The sequence below is a fragment of the Talpa europaea genome (genome assembly GCF_964194135.1).
Source record: "Talpa europaea genome assembly, chromosome: 5".
NCBI classification, from domain to species: Eukaryota; Metazoa; Chordata; class Mammalia; order Eulipotyphla; family Talpidae; genus Talpa; species Talpa europaea.
The window spans coordinates 15,806,810-15,820,242 of record NC_140071.1 but is presented as its reverse complement, the minus strand read 5'-3'; the positions used below and the strand labels follow the sequence as shown (position 1 = coordinate 15,820,242).

Here is a 13,433-nt window from a genome sequence, read left to right as displayed (position 1 = left end):
GGGGTGGAGTACAGTGCAGTTTCACTCAGGAGACTTGAAAACATACATCTGCACAAAAACTTGTATTAGTCAAGGTTCTCCAAAGCAGTAGAACCAATACAATATATTTGATTTATAACAGGAATTGGCTCTTGCTGTTAGTGGAGACAGAGGAGTCCCTCCATCTGCAGCCAGCAAGCTGGAGAACCAGGGAAACTGGGGATACAATTCTGCGTGAGTCTGAAAGGCTGAGAATCTACACCAACTGTGTGAATCCCCATTAGAGGTGAAAGGCCAAGGACCAAGAGTGCCAAGTTGGAGGGCAAGAAAAATGAATGTCTCAGCTCAAGCAGAGAAAGAAACTTGCCCTTCCTCCACCTCTTTCTTCTAATCCGGGGCTCAAAAGATTGGATGGTGCCCAGCTGCTTCGGGAGAGGACATGTTATTCAGTTACTAATTCAAATGCTAATTTCTTCCAGAGACACTCTTGCAGACACCCAGAAATAACTGTTTACAGTTAAGTAACCCTTAGCTTAGTCCAATTGGCACATAAAATTAACCACCACCAATGGTCATAGCAGCAGTACTCTTAATAGGCAAATAGTGCAAAATAGTGTCTATCAATTTATGAATAAACAAAATGTGGTCTAGTCAAACAAAGGAATAGTATTTAGTCATAAAAAGAGTGATGTACTACTGATATACACCACAATAAAAATGAAATTTTAAAAATTGCGATAGTGAAAGAGGCAAGATGAAAAGTCACATATTGTGTGATCCCATTTATGTGAAATGTCTGGTATAGCCAAATCCATCAGAATCTAGAAAGCTGGTTATCTGTGTGTAGTCCAGATAAAGTCCAAAAGTAGATTAGAGGTTGAGGAAGGGGAAGGAGGTTTGTCTACTAATGGACACAGGATTTATTTTCTGGGTGATGAAAATATTCTGAAGTTAGATACCACAAGATGACAGAGATTAGAGACTACGTGTGCCAACAGATCCTTTACTCCCTAGGACTTTGCCATTATCTATTTTCTTTTGGTGGCAACCCAAAGGATTGCATGTGAGCAATCATAGACAATTGCATTTAACAGTAAAGCTTATAGCAGTTGCTTCTGTTAAAAAAATGAAATTCACAATTTTAGATACCTAACTGGCTTTATGAAACAATTCATGAATCAGACAGCCTTCCAGTTAGACACTAGAAGAGCTTTCATAAGATGGAGGTTATTTATAGACAGAAAAAGGGTGGGGCAAAAGAAAAAATTGTTCCAGGTAAAATCACCTTCCTTTTGGGGGGAACACAGGGGGTCTTAGGTAGATGACTTCCTGGTGCTGATTAGGAAACTCCAGAGTGATTGTTTAGGATGACACTTTTGGGAGAGGTCAGGCATTAAATCTGCTCCGGGTATTAAGTCTGGGTGTTGGCCCAGCATGAAGAATCCCATTGTGAACTTGTTTCTAACAATCCTGAGCATTAAGCATGGTAGAGAATGGAGCCGCTTTATCACACGACCAGCTTTTACATATCAGCAAAAATCCACATACAGATCTGTGCCTCTGCTGCAAGGGTGACCCTAGGAGAGCCCCAATGTTTATCAGAGGATTGGACACGGCCCAAGGACTTCTGTTACTGGGAATAGGCCTGTGTTCGGTTGCCTGTAACTACCAAAAAGCCAATAAGCAGAGACAGGAATGGAATTTGTAAGCGCTTTTATTTTTCAGATCAAGGGCCATTGATCTGAGAAAACCGAGAGACCATTCTGCCGTCTCATCTCCAGGGGGGCCTGTTATAATGAGGTAAACAAAAACAGTCATAAGCAAACAGCCCATCAGAACAGCTGTCACTGTTGAATCAGTTATCAGACCAGCCCATCATAGTTTTTCTTGGTATTTGTCACATTCAGCCCCCACATTTTGTTATTAGCTTCTCCGTATCTTTAGCCCTGGTACAGCCAATGGTGTCAATGTCTGGCATGTCTTCTGGCATCATCAGGGTGGGAATCTCAGTTTTATTTCTCTCTCTCTCTTTTTTTTTTTTTTTAAAGATTTATTTATTCATTTATACATGCACTGGGTACAGTCAGAGGTCTGGGAGGGTGAGAGAATTCACCAGAGCCAGAGCAGAGAGTAGAACAGGCAGCATGATGAAGTACACTGCTGAGGGGAGCAGCGGGCGGCAGGAGAGGTCTGCAGGCCATGTGGGACCCTCCTCTGGTGGCCAGGGAGCAGCCAGGGATCGAATAGGCGCTGCAGAGGCTGCGGGCAGCTTCGCAACCCAGCGCTCAACCGCTGCGCCACCAGGGAGGCCCGGGAATCTCAGTTTTAAAGGAAACACATCACTAGTCATATAGCGTGTTCGTACAGCCTGTGCTAGGACTATGTGCAGATTCCTATACCTTCCCTTCCTCCCTACCCCCCATCAAAAGCTTTCCCTTTGAACATTGGGTCAACTCCCTAGACTGGTTCTCTTGTCTTCCATGCAGTCCCCTCCCACTACCATCTGCCTGTGTTGGTAAGGTCCCAGAATGCCAGAAGTCTCAGCCCAGAATCTCTGTCACCAGAGCTGGAGTGTCATTTTCTTTTTTTTATGAGCCTGAAATGCAATAACTGTAGAGATCCTAGAAGAGGATCACAGGCTCCACACAAGTTGCCTGGCCTCCTTCTGCTCTGGGCTTCCAGCCACAGACAGTGAAGTGGCTGAGGTGGGTCCTGAGCCTCCTCTTATAAGCATCCCTATGATCTGTCATTACGCCCTCCCCATCTAGTACCCCATACTATGCCTTCCTGGACTTGATGGTCCCCTTCTACAAAAACCATTCTCCTCCTTTGGGCCTGGTTTGATCATGCTAACAATAAGTAGTGGCTGATTTTTTTAATCCTGACCAGTGAGCGGAGCAGTCCCAGCAAAGCATCATGACCTACTGAAAGCTGCTTCATCTTTGGATATGTTGTCATCTGATTTTTGCAAAAGAACTCTAATACATGTCTGGCACTTCCTGGAAATGTCTGTTTGATAATATATGATTTAGCAGGGACCCTTTATGCGACCCAGGAGGTGATCTCGTGGTGTTTGTATTTGCCAAGTTAGGAGTTCTTGGCATTGTGTCTAATTTCCCTTGCCTGGCACTTGAAGAACTTGTCACCTTTGTTGGGGAAAATGGAGCCATGTATGCCTCTGAGGAGGAGGACTTGAACCAAGTACCAGTGATATGGAGAATTTCATGAACATTGGTCACCAGCAGTATGGCCAAAGATTTACAAGTTGAAGGGATCAACCTCAGAGTTAAGGAGCAAAAAGGAGTTGATGAAGAACCCATATTTATATATTTTTAAAGATTTATTTATTTATGCATACAAAAACTGGGGTACAGGCCAGTGGTGCGGAGGTGAGAGGATTCATTAGAGACAGAGTGGGGAACAGAACAGGCAGACTGACTGAAATACACTGCTGAGGGGAGCAGCAAGCGAGACAGGAGAAGTCTGCTGTGCCATGTGGGTAGCTCCCTGCCTGGGGACTGAACTCGTGTTGCAGTGGCTGCAGATAGCTTCATAGGCTGCATCTTACCCTTTGCACCACCAGGGAGACCCGAAAAACCATATTTAAAGTGTTAAAAAGACAAAAGGCACAAGCTTATGTTAGGGGGAAAGGATGTCCTGAGCTAATTCCATACAGGCTTTGTGGACGCCACCCCCACTCCAGACTAAAGCCATCAAGACATTGGGAAAGACAAATCCCGTCACCACCAAAGGGAAGGTGGCTGGGACCTGAGGGTGGAGTTAAGCAGCCAGGGTTGGTATAAAAACCAGACACGTGGGCCTTGGGGGGTTCCCTCTCTCGCTCGCCTCCTGGCTTCACAGCTCCTGGCTCTCGGCCAACTCTCAGAGCGCCATTTTGGGATTCTAGATCGGCGGATCGGGCAGGACACATTTAAAACTTCGTCTCCCACTTTTCTCCCTGAGTTGTACATTTCCTCATTTCCCCTTCCCTTGTAAATAAACCTTTCATTAACCTTTCGCTTGTGCCTGCAGTAGAGCATTGATAAGTCCTTTTAAGCGCGTGGGTGAGGACCTACAGTCAGGCAGCCCGTTTTGTATCAGGGCTGCCCTGTAACACTTAGAGTTCTAATTGGTTTTATTAAATGATTGATGCATTGGGCAGCATCCATCCATACAAGGTCTCAAGCAAAATGGGGAGGGGGGTAGTTATAGACAGAAAAAGGTGGGGCAAGGACACTACCAAAAGAAAAAGGTGATTGCAGGTCATTTGGGATTACCTCACTGGGTGCTGATCTCCAAACTCCAGATTGATTGTTTTAGGATTACTCTTTTGGGAAGAGGTTGAAACTGCAAAGAGATAAGGTATTAAATCAGGGTGGAAGCCTAGTATGAACTCCTTTTTAGGCCTGTTTTTTCTTTTTTTAACAAAAGAAAGCCAGGACAATAGTCAACAGTCAAATTGATAAAATGCTGCCTCTTTTGAATAGACTTTGGTCAAAGTGTTACCCGGCTTCATGCCCAAATATCCTCGGAATTCCTAGAAGCGAGGTCTAGATAGTTTCATATGGAAAATTCTGTATCACATATATGGAGCATGTTTAATCTGTATCACATATATAAAGAAAGCATGTTTTAAAAAAAGGCTGCTCGGTGGTTAGGGGTTAGGGTAACAGCCCACACTCACACAGTGCTTGCAGTGAAACCAACGCTCATCGGGAGTTTTACAACTAGGATGTTGCTTCATCCTACGAACAGCCTACTGATATGGATGCTATTTTCTTCACTTGATTACAGAGGAACAAAATGAGGCACACAGAGGTTGTGGCTAAGGTCACACATCATTGAATGCAGAGCTGAGATTTGAAGCCAGGCAGGTCCAAAGTGCAGGCTCTCATTCACCATACCACATTCCTCTGGGTATAGAGTAGCTTCTTTGTGATCCTGCATTTTCTTAGTGACTGCAATCTTGGATATGTTGCAATCTTTTAGGATACCAGGCCTTGACTCAAAACTGACTGAAGGTGACTATATTTTCCGTGAGCTTAGGGGCAGGCCTTCTCAGGCTAGCTCCACCTTGTGGTTAACGGATCTGCTAATTAACATTTTTTCAATTGCCCTCATATGCAAATTGAGGCTCCAAAGGATGACCCGGAGGCACTACAGTTTCCTGAACTGCCTTCTGAATCATCAAAGGAAGATTAGTGACAGGCTGGTTCATTCATTCAAGTACTTATTGTTTATCACCCGCCACCCAATATTGGCACCCTGCTGTCCGGAGCTGCAGTTTGATAGGGGAAATACAATTTAACCAAATAATCACACAATTAGTATAAGATTGCAATGTGAGAAGGGCAACTAAGAAGAGAATAACTGGCAGTCTAGGGCATCATAAGTCTCTGACCAACTTGGGGAGATCCGGGAAAGCTTAAGGATGGAGTGATGAAGTGGAAATAGAAGCATGAGGGTTAACTAGGTGAAGAGAGGAAGATCGTTCTTGGCAGGGTGAACAAGCAAAGTCCTGTAAATAGGGAAAGAGGAGGCCAAGGGAGCTGGATTGGAGAGAACAAGGAGGAAAAGCTGAAGAGGCAGACAGATCAGATCACAGGGTTTGGGAAGCCGCACTTGAGTTTGCTTTATTCTGAGGAGAAAAGGTAAAGAAGGATGTGACCAGATTTGCATTTTGAACCCATCATTCTGGCTGAAGTATGGAGAATGAAAAATTTTAAGTGAAATATTTTGTTTCTGATGCCAACCATTCTGGACAGAATACAGAGGACTACAAATTGTTGCATTGCCCACACTGGGTGCTCCGAGCCTGAACTCTTCCAGGGCAGAGTAACCTTTATGGTTTTGGGAATATGACCTACAAAGTATATTTACATACTAGATGGTGATTTGTTAGGGTGCAGACTGAAGAGTACCCCAGGAGCCCCGAGCTTGCGTGCTCTGAAGGAGTTCTCATTAAGTGCCTCATTAAGACAAAGCACACTTGGTGTGAAAGATCTTTAATGGAAAGATTGTGCAGAGAGAGGGAAGAAGAGAAAGGATATAGTTTTTCAATGAAACATCCCAAGTTACCAACTCCTGTGGGGAAATGCCCAGCCAAACTGGTTGTCCCAAAGCAGGCCTGCTGAGGCCTTAAAGGTTGCCACAAGTCTAAGGCAATCTTCTGGTGGGAAAGCATAGGAGAGTGTCAAAAGGGGCCAAGCAAGTCTGATGCAAAAAGAACAAAATGAAAGTACAAATCAAGATGAAGTCTCCCACGGTCAGCCGTCCCGAGGGTCTCTCACCCATGCTTCTCTTCCATGTGCTCCCAAGTCCCTGGTGCAAGTGCAAAGTCAAGAAACAAGTGCACCTCCCTTCACAAGGCTCTACTCCTTGTGTCCGCCCCCTGCCCCAAGTCTCCTCCTTCAGCACTCAGCTCCACCCTCCTTAGGTGGAACAAGGAACATGGAAACTCCTCTTTTTATAGAGATTTCTCTGTATTATTGTTAATAGATTCTTCATCACCAGTCTAGTTCTTTTTTTTTTTTTTTGAAAGATTTATCTTATTTATTTAGGCACACAAGAGCTGGGGTGCGGGCCAGAGGTGCAGGGGATGATGAGAGGATTCACCAGAGACAGAGTGGGAAGCAGAACAGGTGGATTGATTGAGATACACTGCTTAGGGGAGCAGTGGGACAGACAGGAGAGGTCTGCTGTGCCATGTGGGTCACCTTCCTGGCCTGGGATCGAACTCATGTTGCAGTGGCTGGCGATAGCTTGCTTAGACTTAACCCCTTCTGCCATTAGGGAGGCCCCAGTCTAGTTCTTGAAGAGGCATTTTCTTTTTTTTAAATGTGAAGATTACTTTTCTTTTTTTTTATTAAAGATTTATTTATTTATACAAGCACTGGGTACAGTCAGAAGCGCGGGAGGGCAAGAGAATTCACCAGAGCCAGAGCAGGGAGCAGAGCAGGCAGAAGGACCAAAGTACACTGCTGAGGGGAGCAGCGGGCGGCAGGAGAGGTCTGCGCGCCATGTGGGACCCTCCTCCAGTGGCCGGGGAGCAGCTGGGGTTCGAACCAGCACTGCAGAGGCTGTGGGCAGCTTCGCAACACAGCACTCAACCACTGAGCCACTGGGGAGGCCCACCCAGTCTAGTTCTTTTTTGCATGAATATGCTGTGCTTGCTGTTCACAGAAGTGCCATCTCATTTAACACCTGCCACAGTCTTGGGGGGAGATATTATTATTCCTGTCATAAAGGTTAAAGAATGTGGCTGGATCATTCCACTATTAAATGCCCAGGAAAAGGACCCACGTCTTCTTTATTCCAAGTCCCTTCCAGAACTCCTTCCTTAAACAAGACCAAGTGAGGGGTAAGTTGACACCCTTCCTATAGATTTCCTCTGAGAAGAGTGCTGTTGCAAACAATTTTCATTACTGCCACACTTATGCCCATCTGTAAGAACAGGTACCAAAGAGAAGAGATATGCCTACCTCCCTCTGTTACCTGCTTCCTCATTGGGGTGGACCAGAGCCTGTTTACATTCTTTAACAGCCTGCAAAGCAACCAAGTACACATAAAATTGGCCTAAAAAGAATCTTATTAGTCAGGTGATTAACACCTGTCTTTATTTAAACAGCCTAGTAACTAATAGTGCAAGTTTATCAAAGCAGTTATAGTCAGTGCCTTGAAGCCTTGCTATCTCCAGGAAGTTCAAAGCAATTTACCTTTTAAAATATAGTTCTAATATCCTATGTGTAGGAGATATTTTTCTTAGCAAAAAAAAAAAAAAATGTGCAGCACAAATAACTTTTGCCTGGGAAAACATCAATATTCTTAAAAACAGGGCCTCCCTGGTGGCACTAGGAGTTAAAGACACAGAGCTATGAAGCAATCAACAGCCACTGCAGCACGAGTTAGATCCCCAGTCAGGGAGGTGACCCACATGGTGCACCAGACCTCACCTGACTCGCCCGCTGCTCCCCTCAGCAGTGTATTTCAGTCAGTCTGCCTGTTCTGTTCCCCACTCAGTCTCTAGTGAATCCTCTTACTCCCTGCAACTCTGGCTTATACCCCAGTTCTTATATGCACAAATAAATAAAATCTTTAAAAAAAAAACTTAAAAAAATTCTCAAGAACAATTTTTCTCAAATGCTCTACATTTGCACTCTCTCTTTTTTTCTTTTTGAAAGGAATAGAGGATAAATCAGAGAGGTTCTTAGAACCTGTGTCTTTGTAGGAGGTGTGGGGGAGCAGGGTTGGCATAAATAAGAATTGAGGTATTGTCTCCGCTCTAGCAAAGGTAGGTAGGGTAAAGGCCTAAACTTCATGAGTGAGTTCTGATTCATCCTTTGTATTTCTTCTTAATGCTCATTTTCAACATTAAGGAGAGGCAGTCACAGAGGGTCAGGGGATGGCAGAGAAGGTGAGGAGGAGGTGAAACGGAGCGTTTATGAATTGATGGGAAGAGTGTCAGTGAAAAGTAGGACTGCAGCAAGAGGAAGGTAAATGGTGAACACCAAGCAGGGAAGTAATGAGAAATGGCAGAGGAAAGAAAGAAATGCTTGCATGGGTGGAGAGTATCACCGCTCTTTTTACCAGGAAAGATCTGACACCTTTATCAAGGACCCGTCTGTTACTTAAGCGTGGCTCTAGAGACAGCCTCCAGCCTCCGTCTCTTCGCTGGCCTCCTCCCCAGGTATCCACCAGCTACCCCTTCTATTCCTCCCTGGTTGTACTCCAAGGACACCCTATTTGGATCTTACACAAAACATCACCTTGCTCTATTCTGTCTCCCTTGCTCTGCTTTCTTCTTTTTTTTTTTTTTTTAAAGATTTATTTATTTATGCATACAAGAGCTGGGGTACAGGCCAGAGGTGTGGGGGGTGAGAGGATTCACCAGAGACAGAGCAGGGAGCAGAACAGGCAGGCAACCACCATCGACATACCCTTTAGTTGGCTATGGTCCCTGTCCCCTCCCCGCCCCCCAATATAAAGTCGTTTTGTTCCCTCCAGGGTGCCCAGGCTCTAGAACAGTGCCTGACACCTTAAGGAGGGTGGGCACAAACACACTGACTGACTCAAGGGGTGGGTGCGGCTGGGGGAGCAGGACAGGAAGGGGTGAGTTAGGAGGTGGTATTTGGGGGTGCGTCCGACAGATTAGCACCCTTGCCATTCTTTTTCTTCTCCCCTTCTCCCCCGAACCCCTCAAGAGGCTAGGGATCGGAAGGCGGAACGCGAGGAATGAGGGCGAACGCGAATGAATCCAGCCAAATTCTGATGAAAAGTGATGGGGCGAAGCCTGAGCGCGAGGGAACAGGCGCACCTGTGAAAGTGAAAGAAAAGAGTGAAAAGTAAGAAGACCAGGCTGACAGACGTCACCGGCCCCGGTCAGTCTCGGATTCCGCCAGGCCCAGCCGAGGCGCCCCCCTCCCGCTCCTCCGCCGTCGGGGCGGCCGCTCGCCGGGTCCCCCACGTGGGCGTCGGCCCCGGCCGCCCGCCCAGCCGGCGGCCTCGCGCCACACCCGGGCGGAGGCCCCAGCCCGCGCCGCCGAGCCGCGAAGGCGGGGGAACTACAGCTCCCAGGGTGCCGCGCGCGGGGGCGCCTGCGCAGTGCGGCGGGAGGCGGCGGTCTGTTCTCCGCTGAGGAGGAGCGGGGCTGAGGAGGGAGGCAGCGGGTGAGAGTTCAGAGTTCAGCAGCAGCAGCCCGAGCCCATGATTCCCATATGCCCTGTAGTTTCCTTCACCTATGGTGAGTATAATGTGCCCCGCCGCGGCCCCGGCCCGGCCCCGGCCCCGGCCCGGGCGGCGGGGAGGCGCGGGGGCTGGGGCTGGCGCCGGGGAGGAGGCGGCGGCCGCCGCCGGGGCGTGCGAGTGAGTGCGGGAGCGCGAGGCGGGCGGGGGGCGGGCGGCCGGGCCCGGCGAGGGCGGCTTCTCACGGCGCTTCTCTCTCTCCCTCCCCCGCCCTCCCTCGGCGCCTCGGCCCCTGCGCGCCTCTCCTCCCGCCATGGGACCCGACTCTGCGCGCCCGCCGCAGTGCCCAGCCGGCTGGGGGAAGATGCCAAAATGGCGACCGGCAACTACTTTGGATTCACCCACAGCGGGGCGGCGGCGGCGGCGGCTGCGGCCCAGTATAGGTAACGGCTCCCGCCCGTCCCCTCCCGCCTCCCCCTGCGCCGCGACCCCCGCGCCCGACGCCCCCGCGCCGGCCCCGCCCGGCGGCCCCGCGCCCCGGCCTCGCCCGCCCCGCCCGGCCCGGCCCGGCCCGGCCCGGCCCGGCCGGGAGCGGCCCCGCAGGGCGGCAGCTCGGGGCCGCCGAGGGTCGGGGCCGCGGGGGCCTTCGCGGCCCAGCAGCTAAAATGGCCTCCCGCGGCCTGGGAGGCGACTCGCCGCCCCGCCCGAGGGAGGGAGCGCGGCCGCGGCGCCGGATCTCCCCCGCCCCCGACGGCCCGGCCCTTCCTCCGCCCTCCCCCCCCCCCCGTGGGGCGGGGGTGCCGGCTCCGGGGGGGCCGCGTGGCGCGGCCCCGTCCTCTCCCGCGGCGCCTCCCGGGCCCGCCCTCGCCCCGGGCGCGGCCCCCCGAGTCTCGACGACGTGTCGTTTTCTCGGGGACCCGCTCCGTGGGGTCCTCCGCCCGGGCCTGCGCGCCGGCGGCGGATGTCGCCGCGTTCGTTGAGTTCCTTTAGTTCTCCCTGCGAGGAGACATGTAAACACCAACCACCTGTGAATTGTCTGGGGGGAGACGGGGAAGGACGCGCGAAGTTGCGGGGCGGGTGCGCGGGCGGCCTCCGCCCGGGCCGGCTGTGGAGTCGGGCCCCGGGGGACGGGATGGGGATCCTGCCCCCCGGCACGGGGATGGGGCGACGGGGAGCTGCTCGGAACTGAGGTGCGGTGCCAGGTGGAAGCTGAGCCTTGAGAGAAGTGAATTTTTGAAGTGTCTGGCTAATTACACGCCTTATCAAAAGAAAACCTAGCGGGTGTTTATTTTTTGTTTTTGGTGGTTAAATTTTTTGAGTCTGTGACAATGTTGACAGTCTCTGGAGTGAGGCCTCGAGCATACAGGCCTGAGCGATCATCTTTCCACAGAGGAAATGTCTGTGGATTAGGTGTATTAGCTGTTTGTTAAACGCAGGGTTGGCTTGGGTTGGGTTTTGTTTTTAATTTCTTTCACTTCAGGCGGCGGGCCTGGTAATGTAACGGGGAGCTTTTCATTAGGAACCAGAAGACCCGGCTTGGAACCCAGGTCTCTCTTGCTCTTGCTTTTATGACTTTGAGGACATCACTTATTTGGGCTTTCATTTGCACATCTGTAAAATGAGATTGTGCTTTTTCTTTGGATTAAAATGGATGATTCTGAGAAATAAAGTTGGTAGGTTTTATGGAATTCTGAGAAACCTTATATTGTAAAGGGGTATCATTTTATGTATCACTAAAAATTGCTGCCAATCAAAATAGGACAGTGTTTAAGGCCCTGTTGATTTTAGGAGATGTTAAAATATGTGACTATTGATGAAATTGGTATTTTGCTAGTTACTGGATGCTACTGAAATGTGACACTTCTAGGATTATCTTAGGGCTTATCTCAAGATCTGAGATGACAAATTATGGGGGCAAAATCTAGAAACTTTTCAGATATTCTTTGCTTATAATTTGTGATAATTAAACGGCTTGTAACAAAGCCTCAGCTACTTGGATATAGAACCTTTAGGGCAAATAGTTTTCAGGGAGAGGGGAAAAAAATCAAGTTTTTTTTTTTTTTTTTCTGGGAAACGAGATAGTCAACATCTGTGCCATAAATCTACTGCTACCCAAGTACTATGTGTTCCAGACAAGACTGTTTTTAACCAATAAAAATTTCTTCTGTTACTGTGGGAAGAGTGATAGATTTGTTGGATTATTAACTGTTTATTGAAAGTGTAGCGGGTTCTTTATGGAAGTTTTGAAAGACTAATGCAAACCTACAGATAGAAATGAGAGGAGGCAACGCAATTTCAAAGTTAATCATTTTTGGATAAAATTTTTTTTTTAAAGATTTATTTATTTATTTATTTATTTATACAAGCACTGGGTACAGTCAGAAGCGCAGTCAGAAGCGCGGGAGGGTGAGAGAATTCACCAGAGCGGGGAGCAGAACAGGCAGAGCAACAAAATACACTGCTGAGGGGAGCAGCGGGCGGCAGCAGAGGTCTGTGGGCCATGTGGGACCCTCGCCCGTGGTCAGGGATTGAACTGGCGCTGCAGAGGCCACAGGCAGCTTCGCAGCCCAGTGCTCAACCACTGCGCTACTAGCGGAGGCCCTGGATAAATATTTTTATGACTGTATTTTATCCCAGTATAGGAAACCATTACAGAATTTCTGTACTGAATTTTTCTTTGGCTTTGAATCTTAGGAAGTTTCAGTAAACTGTAGCTATGATTTAAATTAAATTAGATTGTGTGTGGACTAGTCTTTGGACATGACTTTTGCTCGTATCAACAAAACTAAGGTGTTCTATTATATACGCTATATATAGTGCTTGAAAATTCTTTGTTTTTAATAGAAATCAAACTCACTAATGCTAAACTTTGGTTATCAGTAAAAGCATAGGCAAGAAAAGCAGTGATGTTCATTTTTCTTCCTGTTTAGAAATCGTTTACAGTGTCTAATAGTTTCCTTTTAGACAGAAGATCGAGGCATACTTTGCAAAAATTTTGAAGGATGCAAACTGAGGGAGATCTTGAACATTTCCATGTAGATAATGTGAATAGTTGCACATGCCACCTGCCAAGCAGCTATCCTACTTGAGATTTAATTCTGGTTCTTAGTTTCCTTGGTTATAGCTTTGTATGGTATTTGATGACACTTGTTTTAAATTTGGACCTTTTTTGCTTCTTAATTTTTGGCATAATGACACACTAGAGAGCAAGATTCCTTAAGACATAAAGATCTCTTAGTTTTGCTACTGATTAACCAAATATTTCATTTGTATAATGCATACTAAACATTTTTGTGATAAGCACTTACTTGTTTTTTGTGCTGCATACTCCATCAGCTACTAAATGTTTTTCTTTCTGCTTTGTGTATTTTTGTATGGCAGGCTATTACGCCATTTTCCATTCTTGCAAATGTAATTTTTCTGTTTTCTGATCTTTGTGCGTTTCCCCCACACCCCCATGGGGGGTGGGAAATGTTATTTCCTTGTTACATTTAAATTTATATATCTATATGTTTCTGGTAGAACGTTTGTTTGGAATGTGTAGGACAAGGCAGATCTCAAACATGTTGGAAAAATGGGGATGGTTATATGACAAGAGAATGTGACTAGATAAATGAGTCTAATTTTTTGTTTGAAAATAGACATTTTAGATAGACATGTCTAATTTTATAATCTTGGGGAAAAATTAATAGTTTATAAGGAGCTTAGGATAGCAAAGAATGTGAGAGAATTCTCAATAGAAAAACTAGTAGTTCTAGTATTTTGTAGGATCA

At 47.5% G+C, this 13,433-nt stretch overlaps 1 protein-coding gene across 2 annotated transcripts in view; it reads left to right on the top strand.

Annotated features, from left to right (window-relative positions):
• Positions 1-9,681: 9,681 nt before the first annotated feature.
• ZFR (zinc finger RNA binding protein) overlaps positions 9,682-13,433 on the top strand; it is a gene marked incomplete at both ends in the record, with an annotated part of 81,523 nt that continues 77,771 nt past the window's right edge. For both annotated transcript variants that reach the window (XM_084233158.1, XM_084233157.1), the window contains 2 exons: positions 9,682-9,718; positions 10,004-10,103. In XM_084233158.1, the coding sequence (XP_084089284.1) occupies positions 9,682-9,718; positions 10,004-10,103 (137 nt within the window). The remainder of the gene's footprint in view (positions 9,719-10,003; positions 10,104-13,433) is intronic.